At 40.1% G+C, this 24,970-nt stretch overlaps 2 protein-coding genes across 4 annotated transcripts in view; both read right to left on the reverse strand.

The window, feature by feature from the left end:
- The window catches only part of CSRP2 (cysteine and glycine rich protein 2), a 1,103,434-nt gene that overhangs the window by 159,111 nt on the left and 919,353 nt on the right, over positions 1–24,970 (reverse strand). The gene's annotated exons all lie outside the window — the stretch shown is intronic.
- E2F7 (E2F transcription factor 7) overlaps positions 4,925–24,970 on the reverse strand; it is a 44,593-nt gene continuing 24,547 nt past the window's right edge. For both annotated transcript variants that reach the window (XM_050749292.1, XM_050749291.1), the window contains exons 8-13: positions 17,787–17,972; positions 16,989–17,061; positions 13,451–13,952; positions 11,494–11,749; positions 9,202–9,623; positions 4,925–7,869 (exon numbers count right to left, since the gene is read on the reverse strand). In XM_050749292.1, coding sequence (XP_050605249.1) covers positions 7,699–7,869; positions 9,202–9,623; positions 11,494–11,749; positions 13,451–13,952; positions 16,989–17,061; positions 17,787–17,972 — 1,610 coding nt within the window. In that variant the 3' untranslated portion in view covers positions 4,925–7,698. The remainder of the gene's footprint in view (positions 7,870–9,201; positions 9,624–11,493; positions 11,750–13,450; positions 13,953–16,988; positions 17,062–17,786; positions 17,973–24,970) is intronic.

Genomic DNA, 24,970 nt, shown 5'->3' on the forward strand with positions numbered 1-24,970 from the left:
CATGGTTCAGATTTTAGTTACTATGATACCCTCTCTACATAAATAACAGATGCCCATCATGACCAACAAGCAATCATGTCATTTATTTCAAAGACTGTTGTTGATGCACAAAGTCTCTCTTCATGTAGACAGCAAAGCTGGAGTAATGTTGCCTGTTTGTTTCCTGGTGATAGACACATGACATTTAATAAAATGAATAATCAGAAGACAGAGTTGGCCAGTAAAGATGAAAGTGAAGCACTATATGAGAAACTGTAGATATGCAGTTACGGAAACTTAATGAGGGTGAATGTATCAACCTGTGAGGCAAATGGCTGTGATGAAAACAATGAAGGTGTCCCAGAGAAAGAGATATCTGCAAAAACTATCCATTAAATGAACTCTTGGAGATATTTCTGCAATCAAAAGTGCAAAAGATAAAACGTTGGAAGCTGATCCAAACTTAGAAAGGAACATGACAATTCCCCAAGGCATAGAAAAGATGTTCAGTACTTATCATAAGTTATATGCTGATGAGAAGGTAAGTGCTCTTCAAGCTGCTCTTGATAAGTTTTTACAAAGAAATAAAACACTTTAATTTTCAATCTCTCTAATATTAAAAATTATATGCTAAATAAATATTAGTTTTAATATCTTTTCATTTCTCTATAGCCAACAGTAAGAGAATTTTTAATATCTTGATAAAAATTTAAGAGGTCACAGAACACTTGCAATTATGCATGCATGCTTTTGCAGCAGTCACTTGGCTTAAAATGCCTCCCACCTAGCAATCTAATAAGCATCTTTCAAGACCAGTTCATATGTGAAGATTGCTTTGCACACTTTCAGTTTGCATGATTGTTTTTATGGTCTTGCAGTATTGTGTAAAGAGACAGCTGTCTGCATAATAAAATTACAACTTCCTGCACATACAAATGTGTCGTCTATAAAGTTCATACAATCTGAGAATTGTATGGATGGGTTTGTATGGACTACACCTATCACATTTTGTTAAAACAATTTGTCTTAGTTTGGTAAGTGGCATAGCATGGGGGTGAGTGTGCAGGACTCCGATATTTGGAGTTTTGTGCTCTGGTCTCAGCTTTGTGGTTAAATTACTGTATAATGCAGGACAAGTTACTTAATTTCCTTGTTTCTATTTCCTCCCTGTAAAATAGGTGCACAAATAAGACAATTTTTAAAGTTCCATTGGGCATTAAGTTTGTAGAATTCTCTACCATTATTAAAGAGAAAAAAAGAGGGTAGAATGCCCTCCCACCAAGGCTTCTTCTGTTTGCATAGGAACCATGAATGTTTATTGAGTAAATAAATAATTAGCATGACTATGGTGCAGTAGGGCTATGCATAAAATGTTTGATTTTGGTGAGAAGCTTCTGTTTATTGTACTCACTATTTTCACATTGCCATTGCATATTAAACCACAGCTACTCTAATAAGTCAGGGTGCACTATTATGTATCCTTTTCAGCATGGTTGACTATTCGTTCATATACTAAGCCCAATGCGGGCCCTACATGAGAAAAAGTGAATTCCTGCCTTGAAGGATCTCACAATGCGGTGAGGAAAACAACTTCTTTCTGAAGGATGGGCATTTGAAATGGGTTTGGGAAGATGCATATGAGGTAGCCTGACAGAAGAAGAGAAATGGGGGTGGCAGGGCATGTTAGAAAAAGGGAATGGCGGCACTAAGGCATGGATGAATAAAATAAGATGAAGAATGTGATCACCAAGAGTAGAGTGACAGGATGGGCAGAGGAGTGGGGAGAAGAAGGGGGTAGAGGTGGGAGATAGCACTGCAGGCTTCTGTGTAGAAATTAGAAAACACTCTAGGTATTTCTAACAGGAAGGTTCTAATACAGGGAATTAGGTGCTTACACAATTGTAGGAGGGAAGGGAAAGTGGAAATTAAGGGGCTGTTGTGAAGTGTTTTTGGATTGTGCCGCCATGGCTGCTGCTCAGAGGATGGGGCGAATGCTGCTGCTGCACGATGGCTGGGAACAGTGTAAAACCACTGCCAGTGTCACAACTGATACACAGTCCTGGACTAGACAGTAGAATAAAGCATGGCTGCTGCAAAAACTGAGCCTGCTACAATTTGTGCATGAATTGCTTCTACTGTAAGAGGGAGAACAGCCTCAGCTTCCTTTCTATCTACCAAATCTTGCATGAGTCTATTTTACTAACAAAATCATCTGTAGCAAGGGAATGTGGGAAATGTAGTTGCCTGCCTTGTTGCCCCTGTGATTAAAAAAACTTAGAAAAGGAGTGAAAATCAATGCTGAGGGTCAATAGGCAATATCTTGCATAGCTGGCAGGCAAGTTGAGAGCCAGGGTAGACTCTGTAGGAACTGGAAAGGCATGCCTAAGAGGAAAACGCTGCATGTCATGCCGCTAAAGTTTAAATGCAGAGGCCAGGCGCGGTGGCTCATGCCTGTAATCCTAGCACTTTGGGAGCCCGAGGTAGTCAAAAATTAGCCGGACGTGGTGGTGCGCGCCTGTAGTCCCAACTACTCGGGAGGCTGAGGCAGGAGAATTGCTGGAACCCGGGAGGTGGAGGCTGCAGTGAGCCGAGATCATGCCATTGCGCTCCTGCCTGGGCAATTAAGTGACACTCCATCTCAAAAAAAAAAAAAAGTTTAAATGCACAATTATCATGATTAATTTTGTTTTATGAACATTGGTGATGCTGTGGAGGCCATTCTAAACTAAAACAAACCAACAAAAACAAACAAAACAAACAAGCTATGTACGCGGAACCTTGCAATGAAAGAGCCCTCTAAGGTTTTTAAAAAACAATGCTTGTGCTAACTCATCCATCCCATATTCTTCCCCCCAACTTTGTATTAGGTACACATTTTGTGGTGGGTATGGTGAATATAGATAGAAGTCACCTAGGGGCTCTGCCCTTACGAAGCTAATATTGTTTTTCTTTTCAGTGAAGAGTAAGTAAATTTTAGGGGTTGCTTAGGGGATTCTTTGCTTCTTGGAGTATCTTCTGCTGCTTGTAAGATAGTCTAAGAAAAAATGGTCTCATAATCAAACCAGTTAAAAAACTTGAATGCATATTTCCTCTTATAAGTTTATGTCTCTAATCGTACAGTAAAAAAATAACTGTTTTACCAGTATTATCCACTTTTATTTGATTCTTACTATGAAGAATATTGAGTTAATATCTTAATATTAAGAATATTGAGTTCTTCAGAGCACAGTGGGGGCGAGACTGGATGTTTCTACATTAATAGAAGAGACAGTCAAATTGAAGACTACCAGTGGGTTAGTTACAAAAAGAGGATTTTGATGTAAGAGAATGAAAATCAGAAAATAATTTTAGCTTTGGGTATGATTTATTAATTTCAGAAGCATTTTCGGGTAGAAAAGGACATAGAATTAATCAAACTGATTTTCACACTAAAAACAAATCGATAGCTGTCAAAAGTTACTCTGATAAGTGTGAAATATGGAGTGCCTGCAAATCCTGGACAATGGCAGCTGGTAACTATTGTAACAGGAGATTGAATGGGAAGCTTGGCTACAGCACCTAGTCACAGGAAATACTGCATTCCAAAGGTGTTGGACTCTGCAGGATTGATGGAGGAAGTTTTACAAAACTAGTGAACCAAGTATTGAATGCGTTCACCTACAAGTCTGTGAAAGGGTTGAAGGGATGGAAAAAGAAATGGATATAGTGAGGATCTCTTTGAAGTTATGCTGTAATTCTTCGTTTCTGCCGCTTACGAGCCAATAAGGGGAGGTGTTCAGGGTGATGCTTCTCTCTCAGCTCTTTCCTGCAGTGAGAGGTATGCTCTGGTGTCTGACTCACCTAGGGGACCTAAGGGAGTGGGCCAGCAGCTTTGGCAGTGGAGGGAGGGAGAAGCCTGTGTGTTTGGCTGGGTTTTCTCTCCTAGAATCAAGGTAAAGATCACTGGATGTGGCTGATAAGAGATAGGGCCTGTATTAGTCCATTCTCATGCTGCTGATAAAGATGAACCTGAGACTGGATAATTTACAAAGGAAAAAGAGGTTGAATGGACTCACAGGTCCATGTGTCTGGGGAGGCCTCACAATCATGGCAGAAGGTGAAAGGCACGCCTTACACGGCAGCAGCCAAAGGGGATGAGAGCCAAGTGAAAGGGGTTTCCTCTTAAAAGACCATCAGATTTCATGAAACTTATTCTCTACCATGAGTACAGTATGGGGGAAACCACTGCCATGATTCACTTAACCACATCGGGGCCAGACTAGGACCATTCAAAATCCTGCCCAAGGGTCTGTGTGGAATGGACGGCAGGAGAACCAGCAGCAGAGGCAGAGCTGCAGCTGGAATATGTATTGCTTGCATCACAGTTCAGGCAAATGCTCCCAAGATGAGGCCTTTGAAGAATTCTCCATGTGAATCAGCTCAAACATCTCCAAGTGTCACCTCAGAATTTAGCAGGGGAGTCCGACAACAGTGCAACATAGATCACTCCGGGGACATAAAGAGCTAGGGGACATCAGATTAAGTCTGCTTGCAGGTCAATTTAAAAGTGAGGGCTAACAATAGAAATTGGCTTTCAGTGAAAGGTGGGCATTAGCTACACTGAGAAGCATTTGACTTAATGGATGCCATAAGAAGTTGAGGGGTGGTCTGCATTTACCTGTGATTCCTAGATTGGATAAACATCAGAATCATCTGGAAGCTCCAAACCTACAGAGATTGGGACTTAGTAGAAATCAGAAGCTCAATTACACAGTACCTCAACCCCTGCAAGTTCCCATGAAATTCTGATGCAGTAAGTTTCAGCATTTAGTAACCACGGGGTGGTGTCAGCAAAAAGATCTGACTTACATTTATGAGGGCCTGGTTGGCTATGTTGTAGCTGTTAATGGTTTTACTCAAAACAGTATGCAAAAAAAGCCTATCAAAAATACAACCACATCTCTTCTTAAATGAATTATTTTTTATTGCTATTTTATAAAGCTTAATATTTTCCTAAAAATATTAGAAAAGAATCAGAACAAAAAAATCAGTTTACATGTAGTACAGTTACAAGTAAATAGCTATACATAATATAGCCATTAGGAAAAAGAGCAGAGCTAAATAATAAGAAAACAAAAGCAGTAAGCAGCAATAAAATTAATACCTACATACAACTAGCAGTGCAATAAGATAAGCAGAAAGCAGCTTTACGTTAAAAGAAAGTTATTTAAATACAGAAATAGCACCTTACAAAAAGGAATTGAGAAATGTAAACTTGGTAGGTAGATTCAAGTATAAAAGTTATACCCCCGACTCTTGTACCAGAATGAAAGGGTTTTACAAACCCTGGTCAGTGTAGGGCACACACAGCCTCTGTGACAACTCAAAAAAGCTGCATTCTCTTAGTAGGACCACCACCAATTATTTTTTTCTTTTACTAAGTTATACAATAATAGACTCAAGATTGCCATTGCTTCTTCACTACCCAAAATATCCAACTCTAGCACAGCAGCTTCAATTCCACCAGTTGTTCTGTAAGATTCATTTTCCTGACAACCACTGCATTATTATTTTTACATATAAAGCCACATTAAGTGGATACTGAATACAGAAGCAATTGTGCTTGGTTTTCTATTCCTAAGTATGGTCACCAAGTCATAATATCCTCACCAATGGGACTGCTTCTTAACACCCCTCAAGAAATATGAATTCTGAGGTTAAGATGGTTATATCATGATCAGAATAAAAAAAAATAGCAAAAATGTTAAAACAAGTATACAGCATTCAGGAACAGTGAGGGGAAAAGTAATTTGTGTTTCCATCTAAATGCAGACCTCTCCATGAAATATTTTGTGGAAGTTCTTAAGCATGGGAGAGTTAAAATGCATACACCCTGCACAGATTGAAACCTGAAAAAGGTATATTTTTATTTGTTTTGATTGATAGAGAACCCATCAGTTTTAGTTCAGGATCATCAATACCATGCAATTGTTGATGTGGTTAAAAACCACATTTTTAACCTAACTCTATAGAAGACTGTAAAAAAGGAAAAAAAAAATCTTGTAAACTTTAAAAGTTTAGTGTTGATAAAAATTTTTATATAAGTAGCAAATTTATTTAATGTAGCTACCTACCTCAAGTTTAAAAAAATCTTGTGGGGGTAATAAGGCTAATATTATCCTGTAGTTAATATAAAGCTACTTTATTCAGACTCCCAGAGTCTCTTAAATTAATATTTTTATTCTTTCATATAACATTTTATTGGGTCAAAAAATAAAAATAAAATAAAACCCTACACCAGGATTCTACATCTAAGATAGGAGTTTTAAGAGAGGAAGAAGGAAGGAAGAAAAGAAGTAGGAAGGAGGGAAGGAAGAGGGAATGAAGGAAAGTAGGAGGGAAAGAATGGCTCCCTTGTTCTCTGAAGAGACAAGAGAGAGGTAAATATCAGCAAGTCTAGGAATACAAAGAACTAGTATAGTTTGGCTACTTAATGCACCCCTAAAGTAATGTGGGTTAAAAAAGGGCAATTGCATAACAGTTTCCAAAATTGTATTCATGCTAGAACAACCAGCCCCTGTGCTCACCATACTTATTTTTCAGAGTTACCATCTAACTACGGTTTGAATACCCTTGGTTATGAAACATATGTCCATTTTCCCTCTTACTCTTCCGCACATGAAGTAGAAGAAAAACAAAAGAATCATCTCTTGCCCTATATCAATTTTCACATAATTACTCTTCAGAATTCAACGAAAAGGTCTCATCCAGGTTCCAATTTCCCATGTAATCACTTTCTACCATCCTGATTTTTACAAACAGCAATTGTTAGAAGACATCCATATCTGATAGCTCTACAGCTAAACATTTAAATAAAAAACGCAGGGCATGTAGTGAAGGAAACTGGGCACAGTAGGATTTTTAGAAACAAACAGTAATATCTCACTATTCACACAGTTATTTGAGAAGCAGCAGTTAGGCTGCTAGAGTTCTAGAGTTCATCTTTGTTCTCATGCCCACAGTCAGGGTTAGCACAGTTCATTTACAGCAAGGTGTGTCATTCACAGTTATTTTGGTCTTGACATGTGTCATGTAGATACATTTATCCACATTATTACTAAGTTGTAGAATAAGTGCAGGGCAAATTATAGAATAAAAGTACAAACATTCAAGTCGTCATACCCTGAAAAAAAATGTGTTAAAGACTGTAGTTGTAAACTTTTTGCACTAAATCCCATTTCAGGAACAAAATAAATAATACCATAGGATTCACAACTGAAGGTGGCTTCCTGATAAAGCCTAAGGAAGCAGTAGCTTTTTTAAACTGCAGAAAGGAAGCTTCTCTCACCACAGATTTACTCAGGGTAAGTGGAAATACATGTTAAGAATGCTTACCCTAGTTAAGTGCTAGACAGCGCCCCTCTTTAGAAAAACCACAAGGCTCCGGTAGCCTATTCAGATCTACTTCCAGCAATAAGACGATTCTTGAATCAAAACCATTCAAGTCAGTCGGCGCTTTCACTGTGACACCATGCAGAGAGTCGGAACTCTAACTGGTATTAAATGCACAATTAATTACTTTCAGGAAATCAGATGATTGATGATGGTGGGAAGTTAACAGAAGTGTGGGTGCAAGAGAGAGGAGGGACCCGTGCTCAGGACGGGACGGTGTGCGTTCCGTCTCGGACATCCGGGACTCTCAGGGCGTTTGATCCCTCCCCGACCTGGCAAAGCAGCAGGTCAGTCAGCCCCGCCGCTGGGGATTTCCAGTCTCCTCTGGGCCGAGCTGGTGTTTCGTGACTGGTTCCTTTCTCTTCTCTTCAGGACAGGGTCTCCAAGGCTGCCGGGTGTCTTGAAAAATGTCTCACGATGTGTGCGTTCGATGCTCTTGGGGGTCACTGGAACTGGTGACTGAAAAAAGAAAAAAGCAGAAGTGAAGTCACATTGTTTCTGATCCCTGAGTAGAAAGGCAGCCCTTTCTTGACCCGTGTGTTAGGATCCCAAAGCGGGTGTTCCTCCTTCTTTGCTTTCCTATCATACTCATGCCGTTTGTCTCCCCTGCTTACCACAACTGAAAATTAAATTCACATTTGTTGTTCTGGGTGCAGAAAGGCAGCCTACCAAAGAGGTTACAAGTGTGGCATCTAGAGCCGGGGACTGGGCTCTACGACCGTTGACAAGGCAATCTGTCCCTCAGTTTCTTCCTCCATCCAGCGGGGATGGTAAAAGTACTGACTTCACAAGGTTGTAGGAATTAAATAAGATAATAATTGTAAAGCACTTTAGAGCATGTGAGGCCAACATGGTTTGTGTATTGGCTCTTTCTCTTTACTTGCTAATATTTATCCCCTAATGTTAAATGTTAAATATTTATTCCCTTAATGTGCCCTAAAATGGCAGGGACCATTACCCTGTTCACGGCTCTGTCTTCATTGCCTAGATCGGTGCCTGGCACATGGTGATAGAAAATTCTATGTTATGCTATAATCATCTTGTTTTAAACCTAACATGTTCATTTCAATGTCTTGCAAACTTTTGAGGCTCTGAATAAATTGTCTAAAATATTTTTTGGCTAAACATAATTCTTTGGGAGAGTAATCACTGTGAACAACCTAATGTATAATAGGAATTCAACAAATATTTGACTGAACCACAAATGGAGGTTGGGGGACAAATATAGACTCATTGACTTATATCGATAATATATCTTTTTGTATATTTTTATGTCTTCTGAGTATGTATAGATGTATATACATACAGACATTATACACACACACAGTCTCTAAACATCACATCTTAAGAAATGACTGACAGGCTAAGCATCTCTGAGTTACTATCAAGACTTCTGTTTCTTTTGATTGTTTTTATAGCTGTATAATTAAAATTTAGGGTGGCTTCTTTTATTGACCTAGTGAAATAAAAGCTTGAAGATCATCAAAATAATGAAACTATTTAGCATTCCTCAAAAATCCCCCCGAACTATGCCTAAAACAGGTCCCTCTAATTAAAAGAAACAGAATGACACCTAAAAACATACATTTTTGTCTTTAAAGCACAGGATTTCTCACCTCATGTCTCAGTGCTTTATAAAAGGAGCAGATAACTCTAGGTCTACAATGGAAACCACGTGGAGCCTGACCTAGTGCCTCTGTCCGGCAGTCATGTGGCTAAAATGAAAGCTAGTTAAACACAGACATACCCCTTCCCAGAATGACAGTGTCTTCAGGAAACTTCAGGCCTCACCTGATGTAATTTTACTACTGAGACTGGATGTCCCATGTAAACGGGGGACTCAGGTTGGACGACACTGTGTGACCTTGACATCACTGGACTCAGGTTTAGTGAGGGCTGACCCTGAAGCTGAGGGTCTGCAGAAGGGAGTGTGGACGACTTTGGATTAACCACAGCTGTGGGGCCGACGAGAAGCTGGGCTATTGATCCAAGGCCAGGCAGGCTGAAATTCACAGGTCCTGTGTTTGGGAGAGCACCAAGAGTAGAAGAAACTGGGCCCGGCATTGCAGGAGAATAGAGAACAGGAAAAGGGCCCAGAGATGGAGATGGTAAGACCATACAAGGGACACTGAAAGACGGCAGCTGACCTGAGGACGGGCCCACAGTAGGGGGGGTGTGACTGCCAGATAAAAGTACATTGAAACCATTTAATCCTGAAAGAAAAGCAGAACAGGTGAAAATCAATATATGTCATCATGAGGATACCATTCAAGCTCACATTTGTCATGGCCCTTTCAAACGGGAGTCCACAATAAATCAAAGAATGATGAGGCCTTCCCCCAGCTGACCAGGCCAAACAGCCCACACCCTGCTCCTTCACAGCTGTGGCCAAGATTGTAATCCCACATTTATCTGATGCCTGTGAAGTTTTTAACATGAGTTCCACTGAACCCAAACCGAGAAGGCAAAAAGCTTGGATGGGAAAGATTACATCTTTATTTTTATTTATTTAATTATTTTTTGTTTTGTTTTGAGACACAGTTTTGCTCTGTTACCCAGGCTAGAGTGCAGTGGTGTAATCATGGCTTACTACAGCCTCAACCTCCTGGGCTCAAGCAGTCGTCCCATTTCAGCCTGCGGAGTAGCTGGGACCACAAGCACACCACCACACCCGCTAATTTTATTTTTTGTAGAGAGAGGGTCTTCCTATGTTGCCTGGCTGGTCTCAAACTCCTGGGCTCAAGTGATCTTCCCACCTCAGCCTCCCAAAGTGCTGAGATTACAAGCATGAGTCACCGTGCCTGGCCAAAATATCTCCATAAGTTCCTAACTGAAAATTTTTATTTCCCTCAATTATCACAGGCAACAAATCAACAATTTTAACAGTACCTTGACTTTGTCACTAGGAAATAGTACAGACATGTGAAAATTACATTAAAGCTATTACAGATTTCTTAATATACTGTCAAGCTCATCACAACTTGGAAATTTTGACAGTACTGGGCTTGCTGCCAGGTCTTTTTATTACTATCAGTAATTTTAAAAATGGTTTTTCTAGTTGCATTCAATATAATTGGCTTCCTTTGTAATCCCATGTATTTAATTCTATGTATCCATAAACATTCTGAGGAATCCATGGCCTTCACCAGAGTGCCAAAAGATCCATGGCACAGAAAAAGTTAAAAATCCCTGTGCTGGGCTATAATTTTCATTCAGCAGGGGCTGAATCTATTTTTGTTCACCCGTGTATCCCCAATATTCAGTGCTTAGAGAAAGCACTAAAAGATACTTACTAAAGGAATAAAGAATTTTTTTCTAGATAAGTGAATAATCATAAATACTAACCTAACCTGTTCTAGCAGGTTAGGCTTAAGCCAACAAGGAATTGAGGAAAATCAATTTAGGTATCTTTGCATCAAGAGTAGCTTTATGTACAAAGTACCTATTTTTAAAATCTGGTGTCTACTGTATTTCGGCTTTAATTCAAAATAGTAACAGCATTTATTGAGTCTTACTAAGTGCCAGGTACTATTATTCTAAGTGCTTTAGATGTATTAACTTATTAAATTTAACTCAATTTTCACAGCATCTATATGAAGCAGGTGCCATTATTACTGCTGTTTAACCAATGAAGATGAAGAATACTTAAGTTCACGCAATAATAAGTGGTTTTAAATGTCAAGCCCTCTTACTCCAGACCTGGCACCTGGTCATGATGCTATATACTCAGTCCCTCTAGATGTGCAAGACGTCAAAACACTAGCTGCACACAATGGCCAACAGGTTCATACTGTTATACTAAACCAGTGCTAGATTCAGCTGAATTACCGTGCTTTTCCACCAAATAATGTTTAATGTATTTTTTTTAATCATCTGCCTCAATTATTTTCCCATTACTCCTGAAGTTGGTGAAAGTAGAATCAGCTTCGCCATTTGTAGATGGAGAAAACAAAGGGGCTAAGAGTAAAATGACTCAGGCACATCAATAAGCCACTTTGGTCAGGTGACACAGACAAAAATTTAAAAATCCAATTCATGATCCGACTGCCACAAGGGACTCTAAGACATGATGATATCCCTTACCTGTGGGAGACTGCACACAAAGATACTGTAGCAAAGAAGGCTCTTTGGTGCTTTCATTTTCTTTTGAAGGCTTTTCAGCATCTGTATTTCTTGAAGGATTTCCCCACTCAGAAGAAACAGAACAATTTGCTGTTGCCTTTCCTGAAATCTCTTCTGCAGCAGGGAGATGGCCATTCACATGAATGTCTTTGAGGGGTATAGATGCCCTGTTACCCATAGTCTTGGGAGAGGCAAGGTCTGTGGAATCTGAGGGTTTCTAAACACAACCAAACCAGGAAGCAGGAAAGTAAGTCAAAATTCCAGTAGTAAATCCCTTTTTTTTTTTTTGAGATGGAGTCTCGCTCTGCTGCCCAAGCTGGAGTACAGTGGCATGATCCCAGCTCACTGCAACCTCTGCCTCCCGGGTTCAAGTGATTCTCCTGCCTCAGCCTCCCAAGTAGCTAGGATTACAGGGGTGTCCCCCATGCCTGGCTATTTTTTGTATTTTTAGTAGAGATGGGGTTTCACCATGTTGGCTAGGCTAGTCTCGAACTCCTGACCTCAGGTGATCCACCCGCCTCAGCCTCCCAAAGTACTAGGATTAGTAAATCTTTTTTTTTTTTTTTTTGAGACGGAGTCTCACTCCGTCACCCAGGCTGGAGTACAGAGGCGCCATCTCGGCTCACTGCAAGCTCCACCTCCCGGGTTCACGCCATTCTCCTGTCTCAACCTCCCGAGTAGCTGGGATCACAGGCACCCGCCACCACGCTCGGCTAATTTTTTTTTGTGTGTGTATTTTTAGTAGAGACAGGGTTTCACTGTGTTAGCCAGGATGGTCTTGATCTCCTGACCTCGTGATCCACCCGCCTCGGCCTCCCAAAGTGTTGGGATTACAGGCGTGAGCCACCACGCCTGGCTGGGATTAGTAAATCTTAATAACAGCTCTCTTAATATTGCTAACACATAAAGGTAGCATACAGCTGCGTGCTACGCTGATTTGTGTATGTCAGCGGTTTCCATTGTATTTGTAGGAATCGTCTGAAAACGTCATGTCAGGTCATGTGCATTGATAGTATTCTCAAAGTAGAGAAATGATAGAGATTTTAGCAATGGAAAACTGGCCATGGTGGTTAGACTGTGAGATATATTTCTGAGCTAGTAACACACATAAAGAGTGTTGATACTAGTCTTTTGGGGTCTCATAAGAACTGTGGGCTGGCCCAAGATGTCTTGGTTACCTAAGACATATGCCAGTCTTTCACTTCTGATCTGCAACCCCAGGCTATCTACAAAATGAGAAAGATTCATTCTGGCAAGAGAAAAAAATAGAGAAAAGTTCTTAATTAGTGTAATGATTTCCAGGAAGTGTGCCCAGCCTACCCACTGCAAACCACTGTAATGACAGTGCTCCTGCTTTCTGAGAGTTTTACTGGTCATATCTCATTAACCTCTGAATGGCTACTAAGCAGGAGATGTGGACAGCTCATATTTTTGTTCTTTTCATTTTAAAGTCAGAGAAACAGGATCAGTGAGCAGTGAAGAGAACTGACCAAGCATAAGATCTGATAGCCAGACAGCACCCACATTCCTCCCTCTGGAACTCAGCTGCATCCTGGATTAAGATGTTTATTTCAGTGATCCTAATTTGTTTTAAAAAAAGGATGTAAAAAGCTGGAAGGAAATATATAAACATGTTAACAGTGATGCCTCTATGTGGTGGGATTCTGGGTAACTTTTCTTCTTTATACTTTTTAGCATTTTATAGAAAGTGTGAGTTTTATAAAAATCACCTTTCTCGCGCACTATTTTAAGGCAAGATTTTTGGCAAAGCCACTCCAGTGCTTAATGAATTACACAGGTGACATGAAATAGCCCCATATTCCAGACTCCATCGCTTATTAATATCAGTGTATCTTCATTAGGAAGAAGCTCGGGGCTAAGAGGATGTCACCAGACACATCCACCTGCACTCCCTTACCTTGGGCATGACGAGCGACAGTGGGCCGTCTTCATATTCCCTGCTTTGCCTTTTCGTGGCTGGCTCATCCTCCTCCTGAGGTTTCCTTTCCTCAGAGAGGCGCTTCTGAGCTGAGGGTGCGGATGACAGCTCTACTGTGGCTGGGGCTGCTGAGTTTCTGTCATCCCTCTCTGACCCTGACCCTGACGCTGGTCCCTCCTGCAGACTTCCATACAGCATGAACAGTGAGGCAGAGGGCACGTACACTAGAGGCTGGCCAGCAAGGAGTGCCGGCTTCAGGCTCTCCACAGCAGAGGCTGCAGAAGCAAGTGAGACGTCCACTTGTCCATTCAGACCGTTCTGCACAGAGAATGCCTGCAGGTCCGTCTGAGCAACAGAAAATACCGGGTGGGCTAAAGGATTAACACAATATTCTGGGTCAACAGAGAGGACAGGGAAAGGAGCAACAGGGTCCAAGCCGATTGATGGAGGCACCACTCTCTTACTGGCAAAGGCTTTTCCCCTGTAATAAAAAGAAACGTAATGAAGTTAGCACATTCTATCAACTCCTGACCCTTTACTTTCCCAAAGAGAGCCATGCCAAATCAGGAATGAGATAATACTCCTCAGGCAGATAAGCACACTCGCTGAGCACGTGTTAGCTCATCCCAGAGGCAGACACCCAGGTGTGGCCTGGATAAATGGTTAGGATGGGGTGGGAGAGCCGATGTGGGAAGAGCCATTGGAATCTCAGGTGAGAGTGAACATTCCTTCCTCCTTCATCTCTTCCACATCTGATCGTTATCAATTACCAAGCACTTACACCCTTGCCAGGCGTGTACATACTATTATAATTAGCATAATAGTATAACAATTTTATGCAATTATTATAATAATAGCTACTCTTTGGGTGCGGTGGCTCACGCCTGTAATCTCAGCACTTTGGGAGGCAGAGGCGGACGGATCACGAGGTCAGGAGATTGAGACCACGGTGAAACCCCGTCTCTAATAAAAATACAAAAAGTAGCCGGGTGCAGTGATGGGTGCCTGTAGTCCCAGCTACTCGGGAGGCTGAGCAGGAGAATGGCGTGAACCCGGGAGGCGGAGCTTGCAGTGAGCCGAGATCACGCCACTGCACTCCAGCCTGGGCGACAGAGCGAGACTCTGTCTCAAAAAAAAAAAAAAAAAGCTACTCTCATTTCCCCCAGTTTACTAGTGAGGAAGACTGAAGTGCAGCGGTTGATCACCCTGCCTTGGGTGAGCCAGTTCTGAAGTGGGAAGCTGGGCCCATGCCCACATCGTTTGATGGCAAAACCCATGTTCTCAGTGACTGTGAGAGACCCTGGGAGAGTAACAGAGACTGGACTTTGATTTAAAAAAAGATTAATCTCATTTGTCTCATTTCACAAATCCAGTATCAAAGAAATGAAGTGGGCAGTGAGGAAACAAACTTATCTTCTCAATTATTATTTTCTGCCATTCTTGTCCCATTCTGCTCTGTGTTGTTAACAACATTTTAGGCAGCACACAGTCAAAATTAAGTCCCATAAATGTACAAGTTTATAGGCCAGCACGGTGGCTCATGCCTCCTGTGGGGTGCCTAGGAGGATTGCTTGAGCCCAGGAGTTTGAGGCTGCAGTGAGCTACGATCATGCCACTGCATTCCAGCCTGGGTGACCCTGTCTCTAAAATAAGAAAATGAAATAAATAAGATATAAACAATGTTGGGGCCTTTCGTTTGGAAAAATTTCCAAATATTTAAAACCATGTTTATGTTCTTACTATTTTTAGGAATAGAGAAGAATGATCCTTTAAGAAATAGTAAACAGAGGGCCAGGCATAATGGCTCATGCCTGTAATCCCAGCACTTTGGGAGGCTGAGGCAGGTGGATAACCTGAAGTCAGGAGTTCAAGACCAGCCTGGCTAACATGGCGAAACCCCGTCTCTACTAAAAATACAAAAATTAGCTGGGCGTGGTGGCGCATGCCTGTAATCCCAGCTACTCTGGAGGCTGAGGCACAAGAATCACTTGAACCCAGGAGGCGGAGCAGTGAGTTGAGATCATGCCACTGTACCCCAGCCTGGGCAACAGAGTGAGACTCTGTCTCCAAAAAGAAAATGCAAAAAGTAGGAAAAAAAAAAAAAAAAAAAAAAACACACACACACACCCCCACAACAACACAAAAAAAACAGTAAACAGAGGACGAGGATTTCTTTCCGTCTTTCTGATAGAATCATGAAGACCTATTTTGCCCATCATCTCACTGCCCACTGTGCTGCTGAGAATAAAATGGAGCACCCTGGGCCACAGAGATGCATCATCTCTCCAATCAGCTGCCTCTGGTTGAGTAATGGGTATTGCTCAGCTCTGTGAAACTGAACATGCCCACCCTGGGTATATCACCCACCATCCCTCCACCCAGCCATCCACCTTCAACTTCTCCATCTCCACCAATGATATCACCATCACCTGACATGCAGACATTCTTTCTAATGCCTGTCTGCTTTAGCGAGCCTTGCCAACTCACTGTCTCACACTGGTTTCCCTTTCTTTCCACCTCCGGTGAGCACAGCTCAGCTCTGCCCCACAGCAGACCAGAATGACTGCAAATGCTCTGTTCTGTGGCCTGCCTTTCTCCACTCCTAATCCCACCTGCGAAAAGTAGCCAGGATGATCTTCATCAGTGAACCTACAGTAGCTCTTTATGGTTTCCCTGATGAATCCAAACTCTTCTCTGGCTTTCAAACTTGATCTAGTTTTTGCCAACTTTTTGCCAACTTGATCTACTTGCCTCCAACACCTAACCTCTTCTGCTGAATGGTTTTTCCTTTTCCTGTCCTATTTGGACAAACCATGACAGCAAAACGAGTCAGGCTTTGGTGTCTTCTACTCCCTGGCCCTGCCTTGTAATCTGCGTCTTCCCATATCTGTCATTAAACACTTTTCTAATTACTCTGTTTAGCGTTTCTTCTGCTTTCTCTAGTGATACATGATTTCTTTCAAAATCGGGCCCCAAATTTAAGTCAGACAGCCTGGGTATATGAATCCCAGCTTTGTCACCTATTAGCAGTGTTACTTTGGGCAAGTTACATAACCTTTTTGCACTTCAGCTTCCGCTCTGTAAAATGAGGGTAATAGCTCTCTGTAAAACCTCAAAGGATTGCTCTTATGATCAGATGAGTCAATATACACTAAGGCTCCTGGAACGGTACCTGGTAGGTAGTGGCAAAACCAACTATGATAATGATGAAGTGATTCATGGAACTCTGATACATCATTTCTCAGGGTCATGTTAATTATGAATTGTCTCTTTTCAGTGTTGGTCTTTTTATCTGTTTCCTAGAAGCCATCATAGCTTACAGTATCCATTTTTCATACTTTGGTGTCCCTGATGCTAGTTCCTGCACAGTGTAGGGCACAAAGGGAAAACTTACCAATTCCTAACAAATAAACGGCTGACCTAAATTTTTTCTTTTGATAGTTGGCATTGCAATTTAGTCAAAGTTAACACTAGGAGATAGAAAAGAATACACTCTGAGCTTTTATAGACTACTTACTGTGAATTGTCTTCTATTTTCTGTCTGTAGACAGCTGCCAGGCTTCCAATTTCTAAAGAGTAGCCACCTGATCCTGAAAAGGAAGATGAAGGCTTAACAAATATAGCAAGAGACTTATACATACCAACTATATACTGAGAATTATATAGCTGAGAATTCATTATTCTCAGCTCAGAGATTACTCAAAACTGTTATGGTTTTGCTTCAAAGAGAAATTTTCAGAAGCTAACTGTTCATGGTGAATTCAGGTCTCATCAAGAATTCAAAATAAGCGTGGGCAACCCAGGGAGACCCCATCTCTACAAAAAAATAAAAAATTAGCCAGGCATGGTGATGCATGCCTGTGGGCCCAGCTACTTGGGAGGCTGAGGTGGGAGGACTGTTTTGAGTCTGAGAGGTCAAGGCTGCAGTGAGCTGTGATCATGCCACTGTACTCCAGCCTGGGTGACAGGGTGACCTTTCTCTCAAAAAGAAAAAAAAAAGTATTCAAAACAAGCATTGCTTGGTAAGTCTAACGAGTTTCTGAGATACATCAAACAGGCCAACTATGCCAAACCAATTGGTCTACAAGGTGACTAGGATCAATTTTAGGCAAGGGGTCATGTTCATAGACTGTGATATCAGCATCTCCTTTGCCTCCAATAATTGCTTCACTTTAGCTAAGTAAAAAGTAGACCACTGGAAAAAACACTGAGAGAGTCAGTTTGTTTGGAAACGCCAGCACATGGGTGCTGCACTGGCATGGGCTACAGCTACATGGCAACTGATGGACTCCATAGATTATGCAAGGGCAGATACCTTGTTCTTCTCTGTACGGGCTGCTGGGTTCTGAGTTCACCTTCCTCTGGATCCTCTCAGAAGCCTGAACTGTGTTGAAAGAACCATGGCGAGCCAGCTTCTGTTTTGCACAGACTTGAATCTGGCCATATGTTTCTCTTTTCAATTCTGGTAAGACAGATGCAGAAACATCCACCAGTTCTTCATCTACATAAATGAGAGAATTGGTAGTGTTGTTATACAGCTGTAATTCAGGATAATTTTCGTCTATTTAAGAGATGGCTTTGAACCTATAATTGTAATGGAGCTACTACCCTATAAATCAAAAACTAAGACAATCAAAGGAATTTTATGAGCCTCGTCTCAAACCCCAATTTCTTTCAATGTACTTTTTTTTTTTTAAGTTAGTGGATGACTATAAAATGAGATTGAATCCATGTATATTCTAAAATTATCTGAACCGCAACAGAAGTAGAGCAAGATGTTCTTCAACCCGAATTAGAATGAGCCTCACATTTTAGATGCTCTATTTGGGCAGAGAGTATCAAAGGAAAGCCCGACAATGCTCATCCCAAAATGAATATTTTGAGATTCACTTTCAAGATTAACTGAGATCAGCTTCCTATGCCATAGATCTACAGCAATGAATAAGAGAATCTCTATTTTCTGTTATGCTTTATTATTTCTTTCTTATGCAGTAGGAGGCTCAGTTACTATGTGACCAAAGGAGTAAGGTCAGCAGAAACCTCATGGTTGAAATGCTGCAGAACACTGAGATTACAGAAGGTTAGGCCCTGGAGACACTGTTTGTGTTTAACGGAGTGTATGTGGGGTTAAGATAGAACTTTCTGTACAGACTCAGGCAGCTATCCATGTTGTACAGATGGTCATCTCTACCTTATTCATTTGTGCTAATTTTTTTCTAAGCTCAAAGCTTGCATATTTTAGTTAGAGAATTGATTTAATAAACTGAAAGGCTCAGCTAGACTTACATTTTCTAAAACATGCATTTCACATTAATTAAACTTTGAAATGAAAATAACAATAAAAAGTAATCTTTACAGTTTTCTTTTTCTTAGAACAAAAGCCCAATTAGAAAAATAAGAAATTACAAAATCAAAAAGAAAACAGGTCAAGTCAGTAATAGGGGCCACATTTGCCTCCTTCCTGTAACAAAACATTGGACATAATGCATAAAACTGCGGCTCTCAACACATTTGGGCATCAGGACATGTAGGCCAGTGATCTCTATGAGACAGGAATCAAATAGGGTGAGTTCTATGATGATTTTAGCTTACTGCCTGGAGAATGTTTCTAGGTTGGGATGTAGGGAGAGGGACCTAGACAGAGACTGGAGGTCCCCCTAAGTTGAGGATAGAGCTGGGAGTCCTGGAAAGTCAAGGCAGCTAGGGTTTGCAGGGCAGAATGCTGGAGAGGAGAGCTATACAGAAAGAGAATGCTGGGGATTTGCAAAGGTCCAAACTGAACATTCAGCGGAGTACTGATGCATGTGAGAAAGATACCCAAGGCCGGGGAAAGAACCATTAGAAAGTACTAGAGGGGGCCGGGCGCGGTGGCTCAAGCCTGTAATCCCAGCACTTTGGGAGGCTGAGACGGGCGGATCACAAGGTCAGGAGATCGAGACCAGCCTGGCTAATACGGTGAAACCCCGTCTCTACTAAAAAATACAAAAAACTAGCCGGGTGAGGTGGCGGGCGCCTGTAGTCCCAGCTACTCGGGAGGCTGAGGCAGGAGAATGGCGTAGACCCGGGAGGCGGAGCTTGCAGTGAGCTGAGATGTGGCCACTGCACTCCAGCCTGGGCAACAGAGCGAGACTCCGTCTCAAAAAAAAAAAAAAAAAAAGAAAGTACTAGAGGGAACAATGTCTGCAGCTCATAGAGGACTGGGAAAAGTGCCTGTTGCCAATAGCTACAGTAGAAAAACCTCCTAATTCAGGAGGCATTGGTTAGAGTACTAAAAAAGTTGTTGCCCTAATAAGGCGGAAAACGTACTAAAGACTAGAAGCTCATAGAGTTTTACTGAGCCAAACTTAAAAGCAACACCCAAAAGGATCACTGTTTCCATGCAACTTCACCACATCCCAGAACAAAGCTAAGAACATTTTTAGGAATACAGAAATGTCTAGCACCTAATAATGTATAATTATCAGTGTCTGGTACACAACTGAAAATATGACCCACAATGAGGAGAAAAATCAATTGAAATGGACCCAGAAGTGAAGCAGATGATAGGAAGTAGACCAGCACACTAAAACATGTATTAGTATTGCATACCATAAATTCAAGCCACTAGAGGAAAGACTGGATATGTTGTCTTAGAGACATCAAAAATGTAAAAGCTCAAATCAAACTTCTAGAGATAAAAAAATACAATGGTGGGGATGAAAAATACAGTGTATACAATTAATGGCAGATTAGAAAGCGTAGAAATAAATAGAGAACTTAAAGACATAACAATAGAAAATGTACAAAAATGAAACACTAGAAAAAAGAAATGAACAAAGAATCAGCAAACCATGGGACAACTTTAGGTAACCAAAAGCAAGCATAAGTGGAATCTGTAAAAACAGCAGATGAGGGGACAGGAAAAATATTTGATTAAGTAATGGCTGAAAAGTAGCCAAATTTGATGAAAACTTTAAACCCAAAGATCCAAGAAACTCAACAAATCTAAGTACAAGAAACATGAAGAAAAGGACACCAAGTCATACATCATCAAATCACTTAAAACCAGTCATAGACAGAAACTTAAAAGCAACCAGGGAAAAATGACACATTAACATATAAAGAACAGGATGATGGTTGATTTCTTGCCAGAAACTATGCAGGCTAGAAAACAGTGGAGCAACTTCTTTAAAGAACTAAAAGGCTGAGTGTGTGGGCTCACACCTGTAATCCTAGCACTTTGGGTGGCTGAGGTGGGATGATTGCTTGAGCCCAGGAGTTTGAGATTGCAGTGAGCCATGATCGTGCCATCACACCACTGCACTCCAGTTTGGGTGACAGAGTGAGACCTTGTCTCTAAAAAAAATAAAATTAAAAAAAAAAAAGGAACTAAAGGAAAAAAAAACTTCAACCTCAAATTCTTTTATTTATTTGATACAGGGGCCTTACTGTATTGTCTAGGCTGGACTTGAACTCCTGGGCTCAAACAATCCTCCCACCTCCTTCCTCCTGAGTAGTGGGGACTACAGGCATGAGCAATGGTGCCTGGCGTCAACCTAGAATTTTTTACCCAGCAAAAACGTTTTTCAAAAGCAAGGGCACAATAAAGACATTCTCAGACATACAACAGCTAGAAGAATTCATCATTGGCAGACTTGCACTAAAAGAAATGTTAAAGTTCATCAAGCAGAAAAAAAATGATATTAGATGGAAACCTACATTTACAAAAAAATGACAAGCACTGGAAATGGTAACAACATGGGTTAGGGTTAGGAAATTTTCTTACTAAAATTTCTTTAAAAGGTAATTAACTGTGGATCAGGCGTGGTAGTTCACACCCCTAATCCCAACACTTTGGGAGGCTGAGGCGGGTGGATCACTTGAGCTCAGGAGTTCGAGACCAGCCTGGGCAACATAGTGAAACCCTGTCTCTACCAAAAAAACAAACAAAAAATCCCCAGTAACACACTATGGGGTTTGTAACATATATAGCAGTAAAATGTTTGACAGCAATAGCACAAAGGCCAGGCAGAGAGGAATGAAAGCAAGTTATTGTAAGATTCTTGTACAATACATGTAGTATACTATCACTTGAAAGTAGACTGTGACAAATTAAAAATGTACACTATAAACTTTAAAGCAACCATTAACACAACAAAGAATTATAGCCAAGAAATCAACAAAGGAGATAAAATGGAAGCATAAAAAATACTTAATAAATCCAAAAGAAAGAAAAAGAGGAAAAATAAGCAAATAGGACAAATAGCAAGATGACAGATTAAAATTCAAGATCAAGAATCACATTAAGTGTAAATGGCCTAAATAACCCAATTGCAAAGCATAAACTGTCAGATTAGATGAAAAAGAATTCAACTATGTATACTGCCCACCAGACACTCACATTAAATAGAGACAGAAAATATTTAAATAAAAGGATAATATGTATTATGCTAACTAATAAAAAGAAAGCTGAAGTGACTATATCACTATGAGACAAAGTAGATTCCAGAGCAAAGAATTATCTCCGGGAATAGAGGGTAATTTTATAATGATAACAGGGTCAGTTCATCAAGAAGACATAGTGATCCTAAATATTTATGCAGACAGAGTTCATGAAAGAGCCTCAAAATCCATTCCACAAAACTTTACAAATCTGCAACTATAATCAAAGATTTCAATATCCATCTATCAATAATGGCTAGAACAAGTAAACATAAAATCAGTAAGAATATAAAAGAACTGGACATTTATAGAACATTCTACGAAACAACAACAGAATATATACTCTGTATATTTGTGTATATTTACCAAGATGGACTGTGTCTGTACCACAAAACAAGTCTCAATAAATTTAAAAGATTCAAGTTATACAAAGTATATTCTCTGGTTACATGAAATGAAATTAGAAATCCGTAAGAAAAAGACGTTTGGAAAATCCCAGAATATTTAGAAACTATATGACACGTGTCTGAATAATTTGTGGGCCAAAGAAGACATCAAAAGGGAAAACAGAAAGTATTTTGAATTGGAAGACAATGAAAACACACATATCGACATTTGTTAGATACAGCTAAAGCAGTACTGAGAGGAAAATTTATAGTACTAAATGCTTATTGGAAGAGAAGAAAGGTCTCTAATTAATTATTTCAGCTTCTACCTTAATAAACTACAATAAGAACAAATTGAACTCAAAGGAGCTATATAATCTGAATAGCTCTATAGCTATTCAAAAAATGTAATCTGTAGTTAAAAACCTTCTCACATAGAAAGTTTTTAACTACAGATAAAAACCAGACCCAATGGCTTCACTGAAAAATTCTTTATTTATCAATTCTTCACTGATAAATTCTTCCTAAGGAAAAAATAATAACAATTCTACACAAACTCTTCCAGAAAACTTAAGAGGACTGACTATTTCCCAACTCCTTTTAAGAGGTATTAGCATGACAGCAAATAGACAAACAGATCAGTGCAGCAGTATGGAGAGTCCAGAAACATTACCATACATATATGTGGTCAATTTATTTTTAATAAAGGCACAAAAGACATTTAGTAGAGAAAGGATAATATTTTCAACAAATGGTCTGGGTACAACTGGATATCAATATGTAACCTCCCATCCTCTCAGAAAAGCACCCCATTGATCCATAACTCACACCACATGTGTGATCTCGTGTTAGGCAAAGATTTCTTACCTAAAAACTGAAAACATGACCCACTAAAGAAAAACATTAATAAAAATTAATATATTAGTGGAATTCCTGAAGATTAAGATCTTCTGACTTTCAAAAGACACTGGTAAGAAAATGAAAAGACAAAGCCACAGATGGAGGGGAAGTATTTGGAAATCATATACCTGATAAAAGACTTGTATGCAGAATATATATACAACTCTCACAATTCAATAATAAGAAAGCAGACAACCCAATAGCAACAAATGGGCAAAAGATCTGAGCACACCCTTCACTAAGGAAGATAAACAGATGGCAAAACAGATGTTTAACATCATTAATCACTAGAGAAATGCAAATTAAAACCAAAATGAGATACCACTACACACCTATCAGGATGGCTAAAATTAAAAAGACTGACCATATCAAGTTTTGGCAAGATATGGTTGAACTAGAACTCTCATATACTGTTGGTAGTAAAATGTTATAACTGCTTTGGAAAACAGTTTGGAAGTTTCTCAAAAATTTCAAACATCCACCTACCATACGTTGCAGCCTTTCCATTCCTAGGTATTTACGCAAGAGAAATGAAAACATATGCCCATACAAAGACATGTACATAAATAATCACAGGAGCTTTATATATAATAGCCTCTTCAGCAATAAAAATAAATTACTGATACATGCTACAATATGTATAAATCTCAAAATAATTCTGCTGAGTGAAAGGAGCCTGATCAAAAGAGTATAGTTATAGTTGATTCTCATTATTCACAGTAGTTATGTTCTATAAAGTCACTGCAAACACCGAATTAGCAAATACTGACCCATTGCTTCTAGGGGACATAAAGGATTAGGTTCCTGTGAGCCTCTGGTTACAACATTTTCATTAGCTGATCAATATATGACCTTGTTTATGTGTGTTTCTTTTTAAAGAAATCTGTTTAATATTTGTTGATTTATTAACATTGAACTTGGCCAACAGTACTATAACTCATAGCTGATCAAAGCTTATCTAACACATGTATATTCTCCGTAAGGCACAATGCAGCTTTCTTGTGTTAAGAAACGCTAGACAGCAATACTTGGGAGCCAAAAAGCACAAAAATGTGAACAAGTGGCACTAAAAAGACTGCAAACAGAATGCTGGCTTATGGTATGAGAGCTGGAACAAGAAGGCAGAGTACTGCCTGATTCATCTGGGAACATGTGCATTGGGAGAACCAAATTCTTTACCAAGCTGTACATGACCACAACTGACTGTGGAAACACCCTGAGTACTGACTTTGGAGTTACAAGTTAATTTTAGTAAGTAGACAGATTCGCGAATATGAAATCTGTGAACAATGAAGATTGGCTATACATGATTCACTTACAACAAAATTATAGAAAATACAAACAAATCCAAGTGACAAAGCAGGTCAGTGGTTGCCTGGGGATGGGAGTGGGGACCAGGAGGGAGGAATTACAAAGGGGGCAGGAGGAGGCTTTTGAAGGTAATGGATATGTTCATTATCTTGATGATTTCACAGGTACATACATATGAAAAACTTATCAAATTGTAACTTTAACTTCCTGCCATTTATTACATATCAATGATATCTCGATAAAGCTGTTAAAAAGAAAACACCATTCATAATACACTGTGCCATGCTGGTAGGAAAGAGGAGGAGGAAGACATTTATAAAATTTGTGAGAAATGGCTAGCCAAGGGATGAAGGAGAATGGCTCAAGGAATCAAAGGAAACTTGATGTTATCAGTAATGAAACTAGGGAATACAGAAAGAGCAGGTTTCTGGAGGGCAGAGGAAATACGTTCAATTTGATTTTCCTGACCTGCCTCCAAAGT

This window comes from Macaca thibetana, chromosome 11 (genome assembly GCF_024542745.1).
Source record: "Macaca thibetana thibetana isolate TM-01 chromosome 11, ASM2454274v1, whole genome shotgun sequence".
Classification (NCBI taxonomy): domain Eukaryota; kingdom Metazoa; phylum Chordata; class Mammalia; order Primates; family Cercopithecidae; genus Macaca; species Macaca thibetana.